This window comes from Patagioenas fasciata, chromosome 4 (assembly GCF_037038585.1).
Source record: "Patagioenas fasciata isolate bPatFas1 chromosome 4, bPatFas1.hap1, whole genome shotgun sequence".
NCBI classification, from domain to species: Eukaryota; Metazoa; Chordata; class Aves; order Columbiformes; family Columbidae; genus Patagioenas; species Patagioenas fasciata.
In genome coordinates this window covers 78513210-78538654 of record NC_092523.1, presented here as the reverse complement: position 1 = coordinate 78538654, position 25445 = coordinate 78513210, and the positions used below count along the sequence as shown (strand labels likewise).

Below are 25445 nucleotides of genomic sequence, written 5' to 3'. Positions count from 1 at the left end.
AGTCAGCATGAAGTCAAGCAGTTTGTTGAGGGCTTTGGAGGTCTGACTAGGTCTGCAAGTCATTTAGACTGATGCTTTTCATTAAACTGGCTATTTTTACAAGGCAGCTTGCTGTGTTAGAATTAGTATCTAATAAGCACTTCTAAAGAAAATCAGATGTATACATTCTGCTTTATTAAAAGCCTGACTACGGTTGTTATGTCTTGTTATTTGCACTTAACTGTTATGTGGATACTGTTACTTGGCAAGACAGCTTTAGGAAGGTTTAAAGAAAATTTAAAAAGTGAGTTTATAACGAGGTGTAACTTGATAGAAATGACTACCACCACTGAAGGTAGCTTATAAGGATGCCTTATATACAAGCCATTAGATTTCCTATTTATTGTGAGTAACCAAGCAGTGGCAAGCTGAGATTCCTGCCTACCAAACTCCATCAGTCCGAGATGCTGAACTCCATACCACTTGCATATAGGCTGCTCTGTAACTTTTCCAGAATAACCAGGGGTGATGTGCTGTGCAGGATTGTAATGCACCAGCTGTACTTGGTACTGGGGATGTTTTACATTTTTTGGGCTTTGGGCAGATGTGGACAGATGTTCCCCCCCAGTCCAGTGCTGTTCATATGCATGGGCTCTCCAGGTTTCTAACCCTTCTTCCTTCATGGGAGCGAGAAGCAGGTTTCTAAGTCCCTGGCAGTCAGAAGGTAAGTGAGATAAATTCCGTGGTATTTTTTTTCGTAGCTTTTTGTTTGGTTTTTGGTTTTTCTTTAATAGAATAAAATATTATCTGCCTGCGCTTAAACTCTCCTTAAAAATGCATTTGGTAGGGTTGCCACAGACCACAGGAATGAGACTATGAGCAGTGGTTGCCTTTGGGAGGTCTTGAAAACAAGTAATCCTTTGTGGGTAGGAATACCAAAGCAGAGGGCAGCTTGTTTCTCTCCTAAAATGTCAGCACTGTTGATTTTAACACATAACGATGAAGTCCCAAACCTTATTTAAATTTAAGAGAGGGGACCTGTGTTTGGTTTGGCCAACTATCAAATGGCCAGTAAAGCAAGAACATAATTTGTCTTGCTTTTACCTGACCTAGTGCTTCATTGTAATCTCGTGTGCTGAGGGAGTGCATGGGGTGAGGATGTAAATGTATTATATAGTGCATAGCAAACGTAAAAAGCTGACATGCGCAGTTTATTCTCCCCCTTTAAAGTTACTGAGAATGTAGAATCTGTTGAGAGCGGCTCACAAGCTAATATTCCCAGGCTAAATATAATGAAGTAAGGTGTTCAGTGTTATCTCAAGGTACTATTTTGTCGAGAAATAAATACTGCTATGCTCAGTATGCTCCATTAAATATACCTCATTAAGGGACACGAAGCCCAAAAGTTATATAAAGTGGCTCATGTGACTGAAGAGATTCCTTTTCTGGGATTTCACATACAAATGGAGCATCCACAGAAACTCTCTTCAATATTTTGTTAATGCTGAGACAACTGTGTCTTATACTACTTGTATTTTAATGTTTGAATTATGATGAGATTACAGCCTGTATTTTGTAGGGCAAGAGGAGAAAGAATACATCTTTAGTGTAAGAATTAGTTTTCAGAATGAGATGTTCCTACCGAGACTCCTTGAGGTGGATGTCTGGTATCTGAAATACCATTATGCATCACGTCTTGCCTGGGGCAGTGTGGATATTTCTACCAAACTGTGGGAAATGGAGTTGCGTGTTATATTAGTGTATGTAAGTCAACCGTTTCTGGTGATGTATAAGTTTCAACGAGAAGCAAGCTTAAAAATGTTTATGCTTTTCTGTTGTTGCGGGCCAGAGTAGGGTTGGTAGGAAATGAATTACGTCTGGGACAGAGAAAGGGCTTGGGTCTAAGGAAGAAAGAAATATATTTGGATTGTTCTTTTTTCTGTACTTTAAATCACATCTGCGTTTGTTTTTGTTCAGATAACCCCTAGTGAAAGTCACAGCCTGTTATATATGTTAAACGTTTTCTGCTTGTCATCTTTTTTCATGAGTTGGCTAATTTATGAAAAGCAAACGCATTTAGCTTCCTGCCCTGTCAAACGACAAGTTCTCTCGAAATAGCGAAGCGAACCAGCAGAACTGCAGATTGCAATGGCAAAACTGCTAAAAGATCAGGTTTTTGGAAGGAAGATCTGACCGGTGGCTTTTCAGGGCTGTAGTATCCGCTGCCAAAACCTGTATTTGGCTTGATCAGCTGGGAAAAAGGAGTTTTGAAAATGAGGAAGGTGGAACAGGGGTAGAATCTTCCTTTCTACTTTCTTCCTATTAAAAAGGTCCAGTTCAGAACAACAAATACAATTTTGTGGCAATTTTTCCAGCCTTGACTTTGTTGGGTGGACTTTACCATGTTGGACTCGATGACCTTAAAGATCTTTTCTAATTGAAAAGATTCTACGATGGTCTTGAAGCTTCTTCTTGTTGTATCTCACACCAGAGTTTATGAGCAGTCCTTTAAGTTACAGAGATGTGAAAACAAGTTTTCCATTGTGTTTGGCATCTGCTTTTAAAGTAAGGAATATAATATAATCCCTTTAATGAGGGGCAATAGGACTTGGGGATGGTGGCACTTTAACTGGGGTTCAGAGGAGAGACAACTCTGACATGTCTCTTGGATTTTAAGTTCAATGGAGCTTTAGGAATTTCTTGGCTGGGGATTTGGTCCTGGGTTTGTGGTTATACACACGGGACAGCTGAGACTTGCCCAAAAATGCATGCTTTGAATCGAATTGACTTCCGTAATGTTAATTATTGAGATTACAGTGTGTTCATTATGATCAGTCTTTGGAGATTTTGTGTGAAATTGTACTCATTGCAGAAACATGAAATGCTATAGCTTTAGCTTAAATAATGGGTTTTTCCAGTTATTTGTAGTCCTAAAAGGGTTCTATTGAATACTTGTGTCTTTTATTTTTAATGGGCAACGTTCTTGGAATGAATAAATGGGGAATTTAAAGAATGAACACTTTTTGCTGGGCATGTTGCTTACAGCAAAGAGCACACTAATTCATTTTCCTAATAAGGCAATGCTAGAAGTTGGAATGTTTTGAATTGCATTAAATGTCATGAGAAGTATTCATCGAAGAGGAACGGCTTGTGGTATGTTTAGAGAGCAAATTTGATCATGTTGGGTTGAAATGAGCTGTTTACACAGGCTAAATATAGTTTTTTTTCCCAGAAAGAAAAATGACTTTGATGTAGAAGCCTGTGCAAAAACTCCGAGCGCTTTCATTTTCAGTATTAGGCTGTCAATAAGTGACGGCTGCTGCTCTTCTTTTTGTTGTCTATAATAATTCATATAAAGCTTGGAACTGTAACCATTTGCCAATGCCTTTTGTATGAGTTGTTTATCATAAGCGTTTATATCAGGCTTTTATGTCTTTGCTTATTTGTATGTTATTGAAAAAATATTACACAAACTAATATGCTGAACTGCTGACTTTAAATCATTCAGAAAATATTCTGCTTCCAGCCGTCCTGCTTTTCTAGTAAATAGTAACAGGACAAGTGTGTCATCGTGTTTTAAAAGCTTTCAGTTATTCAACGTGACCAAACCAGCATGAAACCCTAATGTGTTTAATTGCTAGGTGGCAAGCAAAGTGCTAACAGCTAAGAAAATGTACAAGGTTCTGCAGTTTAATTACTTGGTTTGCCATGCAATTTGGTAGCATCTATCAAAATCCAAAGAGAAATAGCCCCAGAGGAAGTATTTTCTTAAATGTATGTGTTGGACATGTTTTGCATTTGTTTTTGCACTGTCTTGTCTAACCACTGTGCATTCTTCACATTCAGATCTTGGTGAATCAGTTTGCTGGGTGAGCATTTTCTTTAGACAATATGGGATAAATCGCAGATCTCAGTCTGATTATGGTCTGAAGTCAACAGGGCCAAGTTAAACTGTTTGAAGTATGTCTGGGACACGCAAATTTATATCCTTGTTTCAAATATGTTTGGGGGAAATGAAGCAATGTTATGCTGGTTGATTCCGATGTTATGGAAGAACGTTGGGAACACTTCAGTTATCAAGCCTTTTTTTCATGCTTTCTTTTCCCTTCATATGACACACTTTTGAAGATGAGTTTTGAAGAGTTATTTCTTCAGATCATCTGGAAATAGTGGTTTGAAATAATTTTTGCTCAGTGTTGTGCTGATGTATTCAGACCAATCTCATCCATTGTAAACTCGTATTTGATTATTGTGTAAAAACAAAAAAATCCAAGTATGTTCCTTTTATGAGACTGAAATGTCAAGGTCCAGCATCATTAGCAGAGAGAAGCATTCTTCTCAAGTATGGAATATGGTACTTGAATAACGAATGTCTTTCTAGGTCTTAATGTTAGGTCAACTTAATAAATACACACAACATTCCAAGTTACTTTATTGAAAATGTGTACCAAAGATACAGAGCAAGAGTAACATTTCCTACGGATTTCCATATGCGTTGGCATTGTTTTCCCCTTCTTGTTGCCTTTGTTGATGCAAATTGACAAGTCTGCAATTAGGAGTGATTAATGATGCTCCCCATTGTTTGACTGGGAGTTGGGCTACTCACAGGCTGGGTGGGAAAGAGGAGGAGGGACCTGGCCCTCAAAGGGGACAAAACCCTCTCTCCAGCGATGGGGACATAATGTGTATCAGCAAATGGTGAAGGCGAAGTGCAGAAGAGGAGCTTTTCATGCAATGGTGTCATGTGTTTGGGTTTTTTCTTCCTTTTTTTCTTCTGCTGACATTGCGTGTGGATTATAAGCATCTCCCTTTTTGTTAGTTACTGAATCTCCTGGTGCTGGAATGCGACGAGCTCTGAGGCCTAAATGGCTTTGAGAGGAGGAGTGAACGTTTTGAACGTAGTCATTAAATAAAGTGGGGGGAGACAGGAAAAAACATAAAGGAAAATGAAAAAGAAAGGAGTTGTTAAATGGGCCAAGTGTGCCTAATTCAAAGCTAGCTCTCTGTGGTTGAAAGAGAAAAGCTGAGTTATACAATCAAAATGTTTTAAGTTGTCGCCTCTGTTAGTTCATCTCCATTTAAACACAACTTTTTCTCCCCAGCGAGTTATCTTTTGGAAATGAGAATCCAGCTTCAGTTCAAAACCACGTTTCGAAGATTTGTCAGAAATCGGGGTTGTGTGATTTTGGGCAGGGTGTGATTGCTGGTTCTCGGATCATTAAGCTTTTCCAAGGAGCTCCCAAACATAACCAGAAAGGATGTGAAATGTGCCAGGAAGCTGCTTTTCTACCGAAACAGCACAAAAAGGCTCAGTGTATGAGCAGCAATATTTGCAGACAATATGTTAGTGTGTCAGGCTTGTCAGATTTTTTTTTTCTGAGTGTTTTGTGTGTTTTTTGTGTTTTTTGTTGTTTTATTTTGTGTGTTTTTGCAGATAAGTACATTGAGTGTGATGCCTTGATCTGTAGCAAGTTGCCAGTTCACTTTAGGTTTAACAAAATCTGACTATTCTTTATATTCTTCATACTTTCCGTTGTGATACTTTCTTCCCTTCCTACCACCCCATAGTAGTTTCAATGCACCCAGTGTTTGGAAGGAATTTTATTGCCATCTACTGTGGAGTTCAAGTGACATTAATGTTACCTTTGAAGACCAAAGACTGCAGAATACTGTTGTATTATTTAACTTGCTGAGTCCTTCAGAAGGATTCTTGTTGTTGCTCTAAAAGGAAGCTTTCTGTTCTAAGACTGAATGAATGTTATGCGCTATTTAAAATGCAATTTATCTGACCAGAGCTTTTGAGTTATGTGACATAGTTTCTTATGAAAAGATGGAAAACAACAAGCAAATTGGAGCTGAAGTGTCCTAACTGGTGATATGGTATTCTGAATTTATAGATCAAATAGTACTTGATGATAGATGCTAGAGTTCCCAACACTGTATCTGTATAAATTCATCCAGTTTGTTATTGCCTTTTTCTTGTATTAACAACACTATTGTAGGTTTAACTTGAATATTCTTGTTTCCTTTAGAGGAAACACAGTGAAATATTTTGTGTTATCTGTAGGTGAAGATGGTGAGTTGGAATAGGGAAATGCTTAAACATTAAATAACTTGGTTTTTACAATTCTGTGTATGTTTTTTTTCTTCTTCCAGAGTGGCTGCTGTACAGAAACCCGATCTTATTCATGTACCGAAGGTATGTTCATCTTCACAACCAAAAAATGCAGCATGTGGCCCTAACTGTTACCCATCTGTCAAACCCTGTTGTCGATATGCACTGTCATCCCAACTTTCTTTTCAATACAACGTGCTTGATTTCCGTGGATTATATTCAGAATTGCAGAATATTTGAGTGGCTTTTTTTTCTTCCCCCTTCTCCAAAAGAAAATTAGAAAGCTGGCAAATTATTATCCACAAAAAAAGAGGCAAATTAACGTTATCTTCCAACTCTTGGTACGCTTGTTTTTTTTAGAAAGATATTGCTGAAGTTTTTCTTCTATTCCTACGAGAGAAACAATAGTTGTATGGGTTTTTTTTTTGTGGTACTGTTGTTTTTACTGTGTATTCTTTTTCTTTTTAATGACCACTGAAATTTTCCTATGTATTTGAAAGAAGCGTATCTAAATATTAGAGTTTCAGAGAGCAACTCCCCTCGTTTTCCTTAGAACCCTGAGGAATTATGTATTCTTGAGTTCTTCTAACATAATGTTCTCAAGCAACAGTTTCAACTCCCTCTTTTTTATAAAAAGGCTTTTTGCAAACCTGAAAATGCTTAAAAATGACCTGTACTCAAAAATAGGCCACATATTAAAGGTCTTTTCCAAGCAAAGTGATTCTATATAGTATGTTACAACTCTGTTGACGGTGATTTGAAAGGCTCCCATCGTTTGGGAACCACAATATTAGAACACGGCTCCCAGGGGGAGGAGGGGGCAGAAAAAATACACACCAGGTTTTTTTGAGTGTTTTGACCTGACAAGGTTATATGAAGACGTTAACGCACATCAGTGCAAATGGAAAAGTTCAGAGTCCCCAAGCACTGGCCTCTAATAAATGAGTTCCAGGGCTCTGGTTCTGCTCTTAAGAGCTGTATCCACAGACCAATATATACAGCATGTGTGTAATATACACGTGCACATGCCATTGGTGTGTGGAGAATGTGAATATGTTGAGTTGGGTTTGAGAGCTGGAATGTGGATTTTTATAAAAAGCACTAATTTTTTCCACATGAGTTACCCTGTGGGTTTTGCAGCAGAGTGGTTCTTCAGTTTGTCATGAATCTGATTTGTGGGGTGTCTGTTTTGGATATGATGAGAAGAGTTATCGGCATGGGATTTCATATTGATTGTGCATGCATCGATCATTCTCTTTCCTAAAATGCATGGATCATTTTTTTAAATTTTCCATATATTTCATGGCCGCAGTCTCGGTAGAGCTTGCTTCTGTGCTTTGCTTCACGCTAGGCGGGTTATCTCCTCTGCGAGCAGCCAAAATACCTGCATGCGTTTGGTGTGGTTTTGTGTGTTTCTTTTTTGTTGTTTTTCATCTCGCAATAGGGAGAACCCGCAGAAGTAGTTAAGCCTGTGCCCATTGCCTCTGCTGTCGCGCCCAAAGCCACTGCCACAGCCAGCGTGGCTTACAATAAAACACCGAGGCCGTTTGGAGCCGTAACCACCTCCAAAGTCACCTCCATCCCATCACCATCATCCGCCTTCACCCCGGCCCAGGCGGCGGCTCCATCCCATGCACCTGCCGCCCCGGCCCCCTTCGCTGCTCCCGGACTGCATGTTAATACCAAGCCTAACGCTGAGCAGCGGCCGCCGAGCGCTGCTAAACCTGCAGTTAATATCCCACGGCAGCCCGGTGCCCCACACAATGCCGGTGACGGCGCCCAGGATGTAGCTGAGGGGCCGCGACGAGGATTCAGAGAGAACCAGGGGGAGAGTAAACAGCAAAATGGGTAGGTGGGATTTATTATACCTTTTTTTGCTGTGGGGGTCTTTCCTCACAGGAAAAAAGCTGGGCTTGTTTAAGGGCTTAGTAAAATGCAGCTTGGAGGAATCATTCAATACTCAGAAGCGAATCTCGGAGGAAGGATTCACATCTTAAAAGGGATGCTTTGAATGGCCAAGCCAGGCTTTTGGTGGTGATTCTTTTCTCAGGGGTGAAATTACATCAGTTTATGGGGTGTCACAGCTAAACTGAATCAGACCACAAAACACTTCGTGATGGGTTGTATCACGAAGTGTTCTGGACCTTACAACAAGCCCAGTATTAATTCCAATGTCCATGTTTCACTGCGTATTTTGACCCCTCAATACTGAAAGCAGCAGGCACTCAAAAATGCAGAGTGGTCTTTCGAGAAGGATCAGCACGTGTTGCAATGGCCAGGAATGAGGTGATTGGAAAAACCAGAAGGGTTGAGCTGCTGTTACTACTTCCCATCCCTCCAAGGAAGGGGCTGGAGGAATAGTCCTAGTGCCTCTCTCTGATACTCTCTCTGTATATAAAGTGTATGAAGAACCCTACAGAAAGGCAAACGTCCATGTCAACTAAAATACAGAATAAATCGCAGTTTCAGTTGAGCTTCTCATGGGAGAAAAAAGACTTTTTTAGGTATCTATTCCCTGTATTTTGCAGTACAAATATTTTCCATATGTGGACTCATATAATGCAGTCCATATGCATTGTATGTCACACTGTTTTCATGGTAACTTCCAGCCCGTTTTTAAACAGCTGATGGCAGGAGTCCACACTGGACAGAAGGATGAAATCCGGAAATCCCAAGGACTCACTTGGTGCTGGTAGACTTGTTGAACACACTTTGGCAAACTGTCTCTATCTTTCTCAGGAATGCAAGTGCCAAAATCCCCTAAGGTGATTGTTTTGGTCTGCTGCTAATGCTTAGTTTTACTTAGAAAAACTACATTTCTGCAATGATGTTTAACTATCTCCCAATTTAAAATGGAATCGATAACATATATGAAATATCAAGACACTGAAGTTTGGAATAATTAATCTATGTGAAATAAATTCCATTTTGCTTCTGTGTTTTGTATTAGTGAAAAAGGCAACTTCAGTCTTTTAAATAGATAACACTGCTGAGCAAGTGCAGTTCTTCAGACATGGACCTTGTTGTGCTCAATTTCCTCCCTTCTTACTGGCTCCTCTGAAACCACATTCAGATATAAGCTATTTGCCATCACCTCAGGGTGGGGAAGAACGTTTATTTTCTCCTTGTTTAGTCCTGGCTTAGGAAGAAAGCGATATACCTTTGCTAGGCTGTGTGCAGTTACACTTTTCATCACGATCTTTTTGCCAACTCTTGCATGAAAATGTGCCTGCTGCTTATAAACAGGTAAGATATCCACAGACTCCACTCAGTTTAAGCTCAGCCGGGCTAAATTTTTCCCTTTTAGGTTCTCTTGATGATTGTAAGCTTGACTTACATGATGTATGGCTTTACCAGAGCTTGGATTTGGAATCTCCTGTAATATTTCAAGAAGCAAAGAATGTATTAATACATCAAATACTTTTTTTCCCTTGCAGATAACAAGAGTGACAAAGTTAGTATCGACAGCACTGGAGTTGAATTATGGTCTTTTTTTTCGGTTGGAATAACCAGCATGTATTCTTCTTTTGCAAAATTATAACTCTTACAGAGTTGTATATTGAAATTTTGCAAAAAAGCTTCAGCTTTTCTCAGTAACTTCTTGGTGTAGTAAATGGTTTTGTCTGCATTGGACATGATGTGATTCTGCTTTTCACTGTGTTAAATTTTGCAGCTTTTCTTTTTTTATGCCACAAAACATTTGTGTGGTGTTTGTGTGTACTGACAGACTTTCAGAGCGCCTACGGCTGATTTGTGTTAGTAATACAACAAGAGAATGGTGAAATACAGTATAAAAGCAAGAAAAACCAGTTTGAGGACTGTGGAATGAAAGGCCAGATACTGAATTAATGCAACAACAACGATAAAGAATAACGTCCATATACTGTGATTTGTATGTGTTGGGGATTACAAATGTGATTGAGATTTTATTGACTTGTCTTTTTGCCTCTTGCCTCAAAGCTAAGGGAAAGTCTTTCTCATTGAATTTCCCTTTGTCTCTGGCACCACCTTGTTGCCTCAATGGGTCATTACTGGTAGACTCTTAAGCCTTAAAAAAAAGAAGCAGTAGGATCCACAAGAGAAGTCAGCAGGATACTTTCTTTATAATACCACTTTCAACAAATGTGGGAGACTACTTATTTCACTGTGGTAGTTGCTAGAATACAATCAACTGCATGTCAGCAGTTCCATTTCCACGTAATTCCACACCTTTAATTACTGCTTTGATTTTCAGATTTTCTTTTTGCTATTAACCGTTTTGATGCATTACTTTATTTTTCTCTCTACTACTTGTGCTCCATCCTGGAAATAGCAGAGTCTTTTGTTTCTTTACCCCCTCCCTCTTTTAGTAACCTTAATACGTGATATACGTACTTCACTAATGCTGTGTGTCAGTAAATTCAATTGTTTGCTATAATTTTGCGTGATACCTTTCACATCATTCTTTCAAGTATTAAGTATTCTTCTAATCTTAAGTATTTACTAATGTATTCCACTGAATGGGCATAATTCTCACTTGTTGACAATTAATAATTTTCATCATTCTCATTCATCTTTTCCACCCTTCTTTACCAGAAATACTTTGGGCATTAAAAATACAGTGTTGAAGTAGTGGCAGAACCAGAAGCGACTCTTGAAGTTATTATGTTTGTTTGTTTAATTGTTCCAATTTTTACATCTTAGAAGCTAGTGTCACGCAGTTAATCTTCTGTAAATTATGTAAATATATTTTTAGAGAGTATTAAAGATTAATGCTTTGGGGTAACAAATGTGGAATTTAGGAGTTATATAGATGTATATATAGATATAGTGTTAATCTTCTGTTCTGTTTTCCTAATCTGATCAGTACCGTTATGTGTTCTTTACATCAGTTACTGAAAGGCAAGCTTTAAAATCCTGTATTCTTGCAGGTTTGCTGGTGCAGGGATTGATAAGAGCATGTAGGTTACTGTGGGGAAAATTTCCAGATGAAACGATCACCCAGTTTTTTGACTTTCAGATAGGATATTGAGCACCAGTATCTCCACAGGATACCTGTGATATTCCGGATGGCCTGGTTCCAATCCAAAAGGCTTGGCGGGTACTGGGTGGCCCTTATGCACTACCCATGCTTTGCCTCCTGTGAACCAAGGGGAGAATTTGCTGCTGGGCACCAGCTCCCAACTAAGCAGACTACCCTGCTTTACCAAAGCAAATTCCCCTCTCATCCCTGTAAGGAAATCACCATGAGTTTAATTGAAGTTTAAGTATGGGAGACCTGTGCTGGGGTTTTGGTAGCAGAATGAGAATATCGCCATTAGTTGGATTTCAGTGCCCCTTTTCCCCTCAAAACTAATTCAATAGAATAACTAGTTGTACTTTTGTTCCACCTTTCTGACTTTCTTTCTTGTTTCTTCTTTTCTTCTTTTCCTGTTCATGCTGGGAAACCTTTCTCTTGCTGTCTCACTCTGTCATCTCCAAGGAAAAACCCACCCAAACGGTAAAGGTTTAAAAGTGTAAATGTCTTAATGCTGTCTTACGCTGTTCCAAATGTTTCAGCACTGAAATAGGGAAAGATATATCATGTTAATTACGAAGCTGTGTTTGGTTCGGAGAACTGAATCAGGTGTGCCTGTAGAGCTCAGCTTTGCACATCTGCATCCAAACACAGAAGCTGCCTTTAAACGCTGTGAAAAGTCCCAGTTCTGCCCATGATTTTGTAGCTGCCCCAACCCAGGTGGTCTCCAAAGCTTTTTGTTCACCGCTGTCTCCTCTCCTCACCACAGCCCCCCACGGAAGCACATCGTGGACACCTACACAGAGTTCTACCACACGCCCACCCACAGCGATGCCAGCAAGAAGCGGCTGATTGAAGACACCGAAGACTGGCACCCCCGGACCGGCACCACCCAGTCCCGCTCCTTCCGCATCCTGGCCCAGATCACCGGCACCGATCACAGTGAGTCGTTGGATTTAAACGAAATACAAGTATTGGCCTTGGGCAGATGAGTGTTTCTAAAATTTTGGAGGGAGAGGGGAATAGTAAAAAGGTTTGATCCCATCTCTTGGATAATAAATCCAGTAGGCAGAATTTTGGTGAGCTCTTTAAAAGTTTGAGAAGGCTGTAGGAGGGAAATATTTTTGTAGAACTTCCACAGTTATTAAATAGCTCAGGGTTACAGAGTCACAGAACATTAGGGGTTGGAAGAGACCTGGAAAGCTCATCCAGTGCAATCCCCTCCCTGGAGCAGGAACACCCAGATGAGGTTCCACAGGAAGGTGTCCAGGTGGGTTTGAATGTCTGCACAGAAGGAGACTCCACAACCTCCCTGGGCAGCCTGGGCCAGGCTCTGACACCTTCACTGGGAAGAAGTTTCTTCTCAGATTTAAGTGGAACCTCCTGTGTTCCAGTTTGTACCCATTGCCCCTTGTCCTATCACTGGTTGTCACTGAGAAGAGCCTGGCTCCATCCTCCTGATACTCACCCTTTACATATTTATGACCATTAATGAGATCACCCCTCCACCTTACTGGACATTATTCTTGATTGAGTAAAACCTTGATACATTCTGCATAAATCTTAAATCAGTGCCATTAATGCCTTAGAAAATTAAAAGAAAAATCTGTTTTCTTGCAGTGAAAGAACCTGAACATGAAGGTGCAAAGAAGACTAAGTGAGTTGTTGTTTTACATTTTTATTACCTTGCGTTATAGTTTGCATGTCTTAATTCTTAACTGATAGTGTTTGCATTTGTGTGACATCTGGGTGTTTTTAAAGTGTTGCTTCTTTTTTTTGCCTTCTACTTCAGCATGTAAAAATCAAGGTCTTTTTCTGCACAGACTGACCTTTTAAAAATCTATTGGTGCAGTCCAGTATTAATATTTGTGCAGGAGTTCAAGATATTCCATAAAACTGGGCTGGTTTGGCTTTCTGGACAAGGTCAGCTTGTTGATGTGTTTTCCCAAATCTAACCAGGCATTTTCATGCGCGAGCGTGGGTCAGATTGCCAGGCATGGAAAGTATTTGTGTTCTGGACTGTGATTGAGGGTCAACACTCTCCTTGCTTTGGGATAAGTGGTGTTCAAAATGAGGACCAACCAGTGACTAAATTGGTTCTTGCAGTCAGAGATTTTCTACTGGCTTTGGCTGATCCAAGTTTTTGAGAGAGAGGAAGGCAATGTGCATGGAGATTGCATGTTCACTTGTGAAACTGCTTAAGACAATCTTTCTTTCTTTCTTATTTCTCTTCTGTCACTTCTTTCCACAGGGAAAAGGTTCCCATCCACGTCTTTAGCCCCAAATATACAAAATTACGTGACTGGCACCATGAAGTCTCAGCACGTGTTCTTAATGTCCAGTGATTTGACCCAAGTTGCAAAAGCAAAATACAAACACTTCTTTCCTTTCTTCTTTCCACCTGCTTTGCAAAAAACAATAATAATAATATAAAAAAAATTGAAAAAAAGAACCTATTTCACTAGCCTTACTGCAAGAGAAATTCTTAGCCTTTTCTATACTTTTCTAACACTTTCCTACTGATGTGTAAAGAATGAGATGAAAATGTTTTTGTGCTAATAATCACTAGTTGATGAAAAAAATCCGTATTTAAACCAGCACAACTTGGGTGACTGAATCTCCCAACACGAGCGAGGAGATGGCCGTTGCAGTTCTTTTTTTGCCTTAAAGGAGTCATTTACGTTGCTGAGTTTGAGTTACTGTAGGTTGCTAGAAAGCAAAAAGTTATGAACAAAAGAATGTGAAATTGTATTACTTTGATTTTTGGGGCTGGGGGAAGAAGACAAAGAGGGATTGTATGCGCTTATTTCAAACTATTGTACTTAGTGATTATCTTGGATTTCACTAGATTTTCAGCAAGTCAATTTTAGAGTGGTTGTAAATGTTTTACCAAGTAGAGCAAGAAGACAGGCTGCTTTTAAGCAAATAAAAAAGTAAATTAAAAAAAAAACCCTGATGCTGTGAATTGAAGTACAAGCTCAATATAAAGATTCTGCTGCTTAAATTAGTAATATGTTCATACTGTGGAAAACTTGGAGCAGAATGTTGCTGTGTACCTGTAAGAGCTTCAACACAACCTCTAACAAGAGCAAGATAAGACAGTAGTATTTATTTATTTCAGAGTGAAGCTCATAGGCTTTCTTGTGTTTATAAAAGCTTCATGGCCCTATGGTTCTCCTGTAAAATAATGTATTATAGTAGCTACACATTCATTAATTTATGCTTTCTGAAGCTTGAAGAGTATTTTAATAAAAGTTGCTTTTGTCTTAGCTCTGTCTGTTTTTCTTTTGAGTCTCTCCGACTCCTCGATTTGTCTTCTTATCCTCGGAGCTGTAATTTCCTTGCACCTTCACAAATTATAGTAAGAGAAACAATTAAAGCCCTGGTCCTCAGGAGAAGCAATCTCAGTTGTACAAAACTATCACAGTAGTAGAGTTTCTGATCATATTAAAAATTGGGTATATGTTTGCTGTGCAGAAATCAATAAAATTATTTACTTTTGCGGGGGCTACAGGAGTAAGAATCCTACTAAGTAAATCTCCCACCTTTTGCACTGCCTTATTGAATCGGAGACATTTCAGCCCTCAAAGATGCATTGCAATGTACATATGAAAACCTGATCTTTCATAATTGCTCAATGAGAATCATTGTGATCGGCTTGTAGTTTGTGGCGCTGGCGAAATTAGTCCCGTGAACATATCGATGTCCCCTGCAAATGCTTCACCAGACTTGGGGGGTTGGTTTTTTATATTGCACAACTTGGAGAATTGAAAGGAATAGAGACCTTTGGAAGCATTTTAAGCTTGTGTTTCCTTTTCAGATGGTTTGTACTGCTGTGCAGTTCAGCAGTAGCTTATGATATTTGTCATTTTATCTCTAGGAAAAGCCAAACAGAGAATGGAGACTTCAGGTAATAGCCAAGTTATCCAGCACTAACAGTCACTGATGTGGGTACCTAACTATGCACAGCATAAAGTACAAGTAGATTTCCACTGATATTGATGGACCGAGGCGCATCACATCACATCTCACACACCTTTTGGGTTAACTCCTTAGGGACAGTGGGGGAAAACACTCACTTTAATAATTTCACTGAAACCTGTTCTGATGAGAAGTGCCCATCAGTTTGATTTTTTTTCCCCCACACGGCTGTCACGTAACTCAGTAGTGAATACGGTGTTACTAAACCCAAGTGTTACTGAGTGCACATACACCACAATATAATCACTTGGTAGAATACTGTGTAGTAAATTAGAAGTGTGAATTAGTGCATTACCATTGTTTTGCTGGGTTTAAAGAGGTTTTTATGAATGGAAAGATGGGAGTTTCAGGGGGCATCAGTGCAATGAAAAGTCATCTCTCTACAGTTTCTTTCATAAGGGCAGAATGGATTGACCTTCAAGTATTTTTATGTTTTGGAGATATCCCTAGGTAAAGAGAATATAATATCTTTATGTTGGTATTTAACTTACTATTATCTTTATCTATCTTACCAACCTTTATCCCATTGAAGGGTGAACTGCTTTAGTGAGAAATGACCTCTCTAATCCAAAATACAGAAGCCTCTATTTTGATTAAATGTAGAGATAATAATAGAGTCTGTCTGGGGATATGAGAGTAGTCTGAGAAAGTCTACCAAAATTCTTAGTTGCCTATAAATCCGTAGGAACAAATCAATAGTTCCAAAAATGTTTTATGAATGTGTGACATGAAATTAATTTTCTGCTTCAAAGATGTCATCTCTTCACACAGTATCCCCATTGCACAACATGTCTTGATGCTACATTTTGGACTTAGTTACTGTTTCCATTTGCATGTGTAGAACACGCCCTCGCTTGTGTCTGACTCCCAGCATGCATCTGATCTCTGCAAAAATATTCTGGGAGGTTTTTAAGAGACCACCTGGAAGAATGAGTATGAGAAACAATGAAATACAAACTTCTGTCAGTAATCTACAGATAAATATCTCAATAATATTCAACTTTTTAGGCAGGCATTGTCCAAGACAAATGCCCTGTGGATTTTATATTATCGTTTATCCCTAAAATCTTGGTCAGTCCTTAAACAACGTGTCTTAAATCACATGTGTATTTTTTCCCCCTGTGTAATAAATATCTGTAAAGCATACCTGCAGATCTACCTAATGGAGCAGGAGCCCAGGATACCTCTATTAATCTGAATAAAAACTCTGTGGCTACCCAGACTTCGGAGATACCACCTGTGCCAGAATGTCCATCCACATCTTTACCACCTCTGAGGTCTGCTCCCTGCTCATTCCTAAGCTTCTTCAATAATTTTCAGCACTTCAGGCTCCCTGCTTTATTAAGATACTTAATTCCGCATGCTAACGTGAAAAAAAGGGGCAGCAATGTCTACTCCTATGGCGAAGTCTGCTCAGAACTTGTGGTTGTGATTGTTTTCTAACTTGTAGTTTATTTCTGTGTATTACAGTGAGATGTCTGACGTGCTTTTCTTGATGTAAAGGGCTTTAAGACATTTTCTAGATTTTGTTTTCCCCATCACACTTGAAAAAGAAATATATATGAAAAATATGGAGAAACATATAGTCTAACTTGCACAAAACTAACACCCTAAAAAACTTGCAGCAAAAATTGTATAAAACTCTGTGAATCGCACTAGCACTTGTCTGTTTCCAGTATTTCCTAAATGTTTTCCTTCACGTAATGTAACACTAAGTATTTGTGTTCCATCTTGGTGTAAATACTTCTTGGCTTTCTGAGTTTATAAGGAGCAGGACACTTCTCAAACTTCATTCAAAGCTTAACACTTCCTAGGATTATTATGCCTGGTTTTATCCCTCTATTTCTATTTTTTTTAATTATTATTTATTTTTACTGAAACTTCCATGCACGGTGTCTCCTATTCAGCAAACTATTTCTATGTGGATTAAAAAATCTCTTTCTCTGTGTGTCTCCATTTGGTTTCGTTACTGTGAATGGAGTGAAAATGGTGCTAGACCAGAACCTGCGGCTGCTCTTTTGCCAACAGTAGAGTCCTCCCCTGGCACTGTCCCCTCTCCCAGGCTTTCTGAACATGTTGCTCCAACAACACCCTCTCTGAATTATTTACCTCCCAGGTATCTATCTATATATTTTCTAGCTTCAATTTGTCTGTCTTGTCATTCACTTCAAATAAACTTCATTAATCTGCTGTTATTAGAGATTTTCCTGGAAATGACAGAAGGAGGAGAGAAATGAAATAAAGCTGAGTAGGTTCCTGAACAGATATCCTGTAGATAGCAGTTAAAATAAGGCACAGTATTTAGTGCGTGTCAGGACGTTGTCAGTGGATGTTCACCCCAGCACCTGGATGGAGTAACTTCTCAGTGGTCTCAGCAACTCAAAAGTGAATTCAGATTTCTTCAACACACATATTTTAAAATGTTATTTTTATATTTTTAAATAAGTGCATTGTTTTATTCATAACGCTGGGCTGTGATGCAATCAAACATTATCTGGCAAGTTTCCTTGGTTGGCTTCACCAGCACTTATCTGGTCAGACTGGGAGACTGCTGAGAGACATTGGGTGAAGCCTCACAACAGAATACAACAAGTCTGTTCTGTTGCAGTGTCTTTTGAAGGCTTTTTGGAGGTCTGGGAAAAGAGGATGCCCTCATGAGCTGACATGAGATCAGTCAGGAAGGGATGGTGGGTGATGGCAGGAGGTTGCTTGGTCAGCAGGTCCTTCATGGTACCCTTTGGTTTGAGCCAATGCAGAAAAGAAGATTTGGGAGAAGAAATTTACATCTAGTCTTACTCTGTGGCTCTAAGTTTATTATTTGGCAAAACGAACCTAGTGAGAGAGCAGCTTTAAAATGAGCTACATGAGGTGGGAAAGGTCAGCTGTGTCCATGGTGGTTTAGTATGAGAGCTGAAGTACTTATAGCAGATGATGAATATTTTTCTACTCAAAAATCTGTGCAGACTCTGCAGAGCTGTACAAAGAAGAATTGCCACTGAAGCCCAGTATTTGCTAATGACTGCCATAGATCTTTATTTTTCTCCATCTTTTCTTGGCTGGAGCTCTGTGATTTGTACCACCCACCACTGAGCCACCAAGAAGGAGAAGGAGCTTGCTGAGGAATGTATGAAGGATCTGGTTTTGATTACTAGGTCCACTGTTTATAAGGCAGACTTCGTAATATAAATCATAATGCTATTTTATTGTAGTTTTAGTTCTTTATTGAAAGCCTAAGCTAGTCATATAGCACTATAGCCAACTACTGTAATTTATAGTGTATTATTACTCAATTTCATGTATGCAATGTCCTCCTATAAGTTTGCAGTAAAATATTTAAGAGCAATTACAGCCTTTCCAGAAAGTTGCAAAAAGTCATATTTAAAGGTCATCCTGGCAACTTTAGACCTTGTAAACCACAAAATGTGGCACTTCCTCAGAAATATATAACTAATATAAAGTAGATCCAGTGCCAGCAAGCCTTCAGATTGCTCTTTTATATACACACTTTTTACAGTTGAACAGACATACTTTCTTATCTTCTCAAGAAATTATTCCTGGTAGTCATAAATACAAAGACTTGGTGTAAAATACTAGATATTAATCCTGAGTTTTGTTGTCCACTTTCTGATTAGTGGACTGCCAAGAATATTCTCTGCAGAAATTGTAATCTCAGAGGGTGATTTCTTACTCCTTTTCTAGCCACTGCCAAAGCAAAAAATGGAAATACAATGAGTATGTGTTATGTAAATAAGATTTGGAGTCAGCATGCTCTCCTTTCGGAGCATATGCCCAGAGCAACTCACTTCTTCAAGGCCCCATTTTTGTGATCTATAAAGCTTCACAAAGGTGCTGTATGAAGTTTAGGAGAACTTGAGAGCAGCTCCAGGAAAGGGTATAATTTGTGCACAACCCTGTTTTGTTGTGAGTTGTTGTAACTGCTGTTGTACTTCCCTCAACTCAGCCAGATCTCCTTTTTGGCAGGTCTGGCAGGTCATTTCTACATCAATTTTCTTAAGCAACTTCCTTTGGTTATAGTCATCATGCAAAAGGGAATTAGCAAAGACCCGAGTTGCTCATTTAATTAGCAAATGAGCATCAGGTTGGGGAGAAAAAGAGGTCTCAGATTGACCAAACTAAAACTGTCGGATCTTCTGAGGTTGTCTTGGTTTGGTGACAAGCAAGAGGAATTAAAACATTGGGGGGAATGCTACTTGTCCTTTTGCTTTCTTGTACTTCCAAAGACTTTTGTTGGAGAACCCCTTTGGAATCCTTACCCAAGTGCACATCTCTTGGTCCTCATGCTGCTCTGGAAGTTTGCAGAGCAAATAGTATTAGTAGTAGCTTTTAGACAAAAGGTAGAAAAACAATTTAGAAATTGAAGTGGCCTTTAGATGGAGTTGGGGAAGACCAGTCATGGGTTGGAAAGGTGACTTTGTTGTCAAAAGTTGGTGACATGGGGTGAACATGTAGTGTTCAAGTGTGGAAGAAGGTTTTTGGGGGAAGGCACAGCAGAGTTTGCCTAATATATGTTGTTTTGCTATTCCACATTTTATTCACTTGGCTTTGAAAGATTAGTCACCCTTGCTATAAAATGTGTGGTTTTGAATTGTCCAGTAGCCTGAAGTTTTTTGGAGGAGAATACAAGTGTTAAGTGATGGGACATCCAGAGTAGAATATTGACCAAGAGAGAAGGAAAGTGCTTCTCTCAGTAATTAAAAATCTGGGATATAAAACCATACCTGCTTTTTTTGTTTGTTTATTTTATTTTTAACAAGTAAGGAGTGCTTTCAAAAATCCTTAAATGAGCAACTGCCGAGCTTTAGTTAGCGTTGCTAGAGTTGTCATCAGAGTTTGATTAATAACTTTTCTTTTCTTGCTGCTTTTGGGCAGGCATGAAGCACCCTTGCCTCCTTGTGAAACAAAGTCTTTCAGTAAAATCTCCATCTCTCAGTCTAAATCTTCTATAAGTCATACAAGGTAAATCTTTTAAGGTATATCTACAGCAGATTGCTAGGTATAAGTCAAGTTTTAAATTCAAGTGATGTATAGTTGTGTAAGTGGAGTGAAATGGTTTTTAAAAATGCACAGCAATTCTGTGGTTAATCTCGAAATTTTAAAATAGAGCCTGGGTTATGGATTCACCATTGTAGAAACAATTTTGGAGCCAGCGTATTTTTGTTCACTTTTTTTGCCTGTTCACATTCTTCTCAACCCAGTTAATAAGTAGGGAAAAATGAAGAGGGGGTGATGAGCACACCAGATTTTGGTAAAGGTGGCTAAAAATAGAGCTACTGAAGTTAAATCACCAAATATTCCAAAGCTTTTCACATTTATTATTTATGATGAAAAAGAGGAGAAGCTCAATGATCCTCAGGAGACTCAGATGTATCTATGTGGTGTGTCCCAAGTTCAGTGGGAATGACCCTGAGGTGTGAGGCAGAGTCTGGGATGGGGAATTCAAAGGCTGATAGATGCTAAATGCTGACTTAAGGGAAGTTTTTATTTGTGGGTGAAAGCAAAATTGCTGTTTTCTACATTAGTATTCAAGTGGCTACTCCATCCTACTGTGTCGCTGTGAGCTGGAAACTGACGATCGCTTAACTTTGCAATGGATAATGTGTCTCTGTCAACCTTTCCTGCTTTCTCTTGTTTTCTCCTCTGTTGACTCAAATCTTCTGTGCTAGAAAAGTCCTGCTGGAAAATCCTTTGGGAAGCCCACCCAAGTTTGGACCTGCTCCTGTTCCTGTTCTTTCTCCTTTCATGCAGAGATCAAAAATTAAGAGCATGGCCGCTGCTGCTGTGTCTGCTGCTCTTGCTATCCGGGCCAGGTAGACGTCAACTTTAAAAGGAAAATTTTGTAGCTTGGTTTAAGAATGTTCAAGCTCACGCAACAATAACCGGTCCCTGGCAGGGCTGAGAAATCATCTCTTTCACAATAGCGCTGTGGGCAAGTTGTTAACAGTATGCCCAAGTCTTCCATACCTTATTTTTAGCTTAGCTCCAGACTGCTGCTCTGAACCTTGGTGAGTAATTCTCTCTGATCTGATATCTGTTTGAAAATTCGTTCAGTAAACTGACTTTAGCAATTGTTACACAGGTTACAAGGAATAACCTGCATCTTTGAGTTAACTTTTGGAGGCCTGAAGACAATAACTCTCTGAGTCCTGACTAAATCTTTACTGCATTGCTTTTTATAAATACTTACTTAGAGCAGTGGTCTCGAGTTTTTTTTGATCACTCTTTCATACCAGGAAAAATTTTTCAGCATGCAATATATTTATATTTAGGTATTTCTAGATTATATGCATGTCCTAATGTACTAATATATTATGTACATTATATATGTACACAAAATCAGAAAGTAAAAGGATGAGAAAAAGAGGAAATATACATTATTTTCATAGTATTTTCTATTTTCTTTCTTAACAGTAAAAATAAAGTAAAACAAAAAATTCTTATCACACTCCAATGGGTTGTCTCATACATCTCCTGCAGTGTGCAACCTCCACTTTGGGAACTCCTTATTTAGATCTAATTTCTCCATTTTTGTGGTTGCACTCTTATGGAGGGTCTCTTCCAACCGAAATGATTCTACAAAGAGTTATCCTAAGTTCAGTTTCTCCACACTGCTACAGAACTTATAGCCTTTTCCTAAGGGTTTTTGGGTTTTCAGTGATCCCAGCCAACTTGAACTTTGATCACCTAGTTTGTTGATGTGGTTGGTCTTTTTAAACACTTGCTAGACTCTCGGAACCTAGTGTCTACCGCTCGCTCTTGGATGCCCTGCTCATCACGCCTGTAACTAAACCTCCTCCACAGGCCATCGGGCCCTCCAGGAAGTCCATGAGTGCTCTGGAGTTGCTGAAGAGCAAGAGGTATCGTGTGAGTGCTGTGCGTGGTTCACACAAGAAACCAACTTCCCCTTCGAAGCCTGTTTCTGTCCTCTGCATGCTCAAAGCAGTCTGCCTGGTGTGGTCTTATGCACAAGGTCACCAACCCCAAATCATCCTGGTTTTGCCTCTTTGCAGGACTAATCTGCACCCTGCTCCGGCCCATGGTGTTTGTGCAAGCCCACTGTGCTAAGCAAAGGTTTGCATCGCATCACGAACCTCCGAGGGTGATAGGACAAGAGGAAATGGCCTCAAGTTGCATGAGGGGAGGTTAAACTGGATATTAAGAAAAAAATTCTTCCCGGAAAGGGTTGTCAAGCATTGGAACAGGCTGCCCAATGTGGAGTCACCATCCCTGGAGGGGTTTAAAAGGCGTTTAGACGAGGTTCTTAGGGACATGGTTTAGTGCTGGAGTTAGGTTAGGTTATGGTTGGACTCAATGATCCTGAGGGTCTCTTCCAACCGAAACGATTCTATGAGGCACCGGTGCTCTAAATAGCTGGCTGGGGAAGAAACAAGATATTCTGGCTTGAAAGCCCCAGCTAGGTGAATTATTTGCAACAGTTCCTTGAGCAAGTAAGCCACATGCTAGGCTGCAAGGGTGCTCCAGGAACAAAGAGCTGCTATTTTTCAAAGCTCACTTTTAATATATAAAATCAAATAAGTGGCGTGCGGTGCAGCAAATAACCGTTTAAAAAATTATTTACTGTCTAGACCCTTTGTTCCTGTGCTGATCCTGTTCAGTGCGCAGGACTTTTTGTTCTCATTTCCTGACCACAGCTATGTCAACGCTGTGGAAAGCTGCTTTTATGTAATGGACTTCAGCCTCAAAGGCGGAAATCTATTTGGTTATTTTACAGGACTATATATTAAGCTATGCTAAGGAAGAAACAGTTTGTGGGTTTTCATGTACCTATTTGCATTTTCACAAGAGTAAGACCCTTCGGGAGATAAGGCCCTGTCATAGGCAGAGCTGAGATCCCCTTGATGTAAGAAATTTCTGTTGAGTAACAAGTATTAGATCTTTCCTCCTGTTTCATGATGACCTCAGTCACTAGAAAAGGCTGAAGTAGCCCTAAATAAAAAGCAGTTATTGGACAGAGACAATCTCAAGTTGTCACGTATCTGGTTAAAACCAAAACAAAGCAATCCCCACCAAACCAAACCCCGAGAATTACAGTAATATAACACAACCTTAAATACTGATTTTCTTTTTGCCACTGAATGATACTTGCTAGGAAATCTTTTTCTATGAATGCATCCAAATTGAAAACCCACCCAGGAGTTCTGATACCTGTGTACTGTGGGTGAAACCCAGGAGATGCTACTAGCAAGACTTCAGCTGCAGTGTTTCTTTTCTGGTCATTTAGTAGAGCCAATAATGGCAGTGAAAATTAATTCCCTGACTTGCCTTTTCTTTTTTAATTCACTCACTAATGTATGGTGTTTATGGCATAAGCTGCAAATGAAGGTTGATTATTACAAGAATGGAAACATTCTCCATCCTGACTCTGAAACTGGCTTTATCTTCATCCATCATTTGCTCACCATAAGGGGAGAAACTCTCCTGGTTTTGAAGGTTTAGTTTTGGAGATGCTTAAGTTATGATGTATTTAATATCTTGCATTTCCAAGAATTGAATATCCTGAATTTGCAAAAATTAAATTGCATGGCAAAAATGCTGTGGAATTTTGCAAGGCACTAACAGGAATGGACATTGACGTGACTTTTGCTTTATCTACCTGATCCTATGCCACATGCATTTACTTGAAAAGAGGCCTGTGAAATAAACACTAGTGTTGACTCTGAGAGAATACTTATTCCAAAAGATGCTTTGAATGGTTTCTGTGTAGAACATGGCTTACAGAAGGGTTACATATATCCTTACTGTAACTCGATATGGAAATATACCCCCCACATGACTTTCTCTTTCTTTGTATTATTTTATTTTGCATTATTTTCTTTCATGCATGGACCACGGCTATTTTAATGCAAAGCTTAAACACCATTTTAAATTTTAAAAATCTGATTATACCATGGGTTTTCAGTAGGAGTGGGAACAAGGTCAGCACTCAGCATTTCTTGTCTTCTCTGTTGTTATACCAGAAAGCGCTTGCAAAAAGACATGTATTTCCCACATTCATGGGGTTTTATCATCATTCTCATACCTGGCTTTTTCTCGTATCCTATATGTCTTCAGTGAATGTGTATTTTGATACTGGACAAACTACATCACGTGGTGTGTACGAGCTGGATGTTTTTCTTGGGCTGTTTTTGCAGCCTGTTTCCCTTGCAACCCACTTCCAGGGTTATTTGGATTAATCTTCCCATAGATAATTAATTAAACACATTGTGGGTTTTCAGGACATGGGACTCTGAGTCAATCAGGCTCATGTTCCACTGTTCGTTCATTCTCGCAGTGTTGAAACCCCTTGTCCAAAGCTTGACAGTAGAGCCTTCTTGTGATGCAAACATCATCACCCTTCTTAAAATGCATGAGTTGCATTAGTTTTCACCATGAAAATCTGTCATTTTTGCTGTAAGTATTCATCAGGTGGAGCAGGAGTTTAAGAGGTATAAAAGGTTAAAGCTAGAGTTAGAATGTGGGCTTGTCATTAATAACAGTACAAGTGTTTTGACATCAAAATGTGCTTGACCTGAACGTGACCTACGAGTGTCACTTGGGAAGTCTGAGAAAGCTGCTTATGCAGAACTCGGCAAATATGTAAGATTTCTCATTCCTCCTTCAGTTTTCTAGTGACAACTCTGAAAAGCAGATGGGAGCTCTCTTCCATAACCTGTTCATTTTCTTGAATTTCTGTGTATCTTTTTTTGTCTCTTCAAGACACGTATTTTCTAGGTAATGCATCTTGGGTTGTCATTGTACAGGCTGCCCAGGGCAGTGGTGGAGTCACCATCCCTGGCGGGGTTTAAAAGGCATTTAGACGAGGTTCTTAGGGACATGGTTTAGTGCTGGAGTTGGTTAGGTTATGGTTGGACTCTGATCCTGAGGGTCTCTTCCAACTCAAATGATTCTATGAATATCCTAGTGAGTTACAAATTATTATTAGGGCTAATTGTGGGTATTGTACAGCCACTTTGTAGGTGTGCTTCTGAAAAGACACATAACTATATCTATAAAAATGGATAAAAATAACTGGAATTTGACTGTTTCTCAGCCTAGAGGAGCATAAAGTAAAATGTTGAGGAATTAATTTCGCAGCATGAATTTGAAGAAGTTTAGCACTTAAAAGAAGCAGGCACGAAGTACAAAGGGTGTCCAAGACCTGTAAGAAGTTCTGCCCAGAGGCCAACACAATCCCCTTTGTTACAGCGATGGCTTCAAGCTTTTCCTTTGAGAAGCTTCTCTCTAGGATAGGCTCCTGGCATGTAAACCATTAGAGGTGGTCAAAAATCACAGGTGGTTTTAAAGCTGGGTTTATCTTTTAGGATTCACTTTGCCAGCAGCACACCTCAGCATTTA

General features: G+C 39.4%; 1 protein-coding gene across 15 annotated transcripts in view; it reads left to right on the top strand.

The window, feature by feature from the left end:
• PDLIM5 (PDZ and LIM domain 5) overlaps window positions 1-25445 on the top strand; it is a 101824-nt gene that overhangs the window by 51520 nt on the left and 24859 nt on the right. For 4 of the 15 annotated variants that reach the window (XM_065836731.2, XM_065836732.2, XM_065836734.2 and 1 more), the window contains exons 4-14: window positions 6136-6178; window positions 7539-7942; window positions 11556-11573; window positions 11860-12032; window positions 12711-12747; window positions 14971-15000; window positions 16214-16348; window positions 17053-17187; window positions 19962-20048; window positions 20756-20899; window positions 21815-21946. In XM_065836731.2, the coding sequence (XP_065692803.2) occupies window positions 6136-6178; window positions 7539-7942; window positions 11556-11573; window positions 11860-12032; window positions 12711-12747; window positions 14971-15000; window positions 16214-16348; window positions 17053-17187; window positions 19962-20048; window positions 20756-20899; window positions 21815-21946 (1338 nt within the window). Of the gene's footprint in view, window positions 1-6135; window positions 6179-7538; window positions 7943-11555; window positions 11574-11859; window positions 12033-12710; window positions 12748-13341; window positions 14360-14970; window positions 15001-16213; window positions 16349-17052; window positions 17188-19961; window positions 20049-20755; window positions 20900-21814; window positions 21947-25445 lie in introns of those variants that run through there. The other 11 variants (XM_065836738.2, XM_065836739.2, XM_065836735.2 and 8 more) reach the window with 11 other exon arrangements.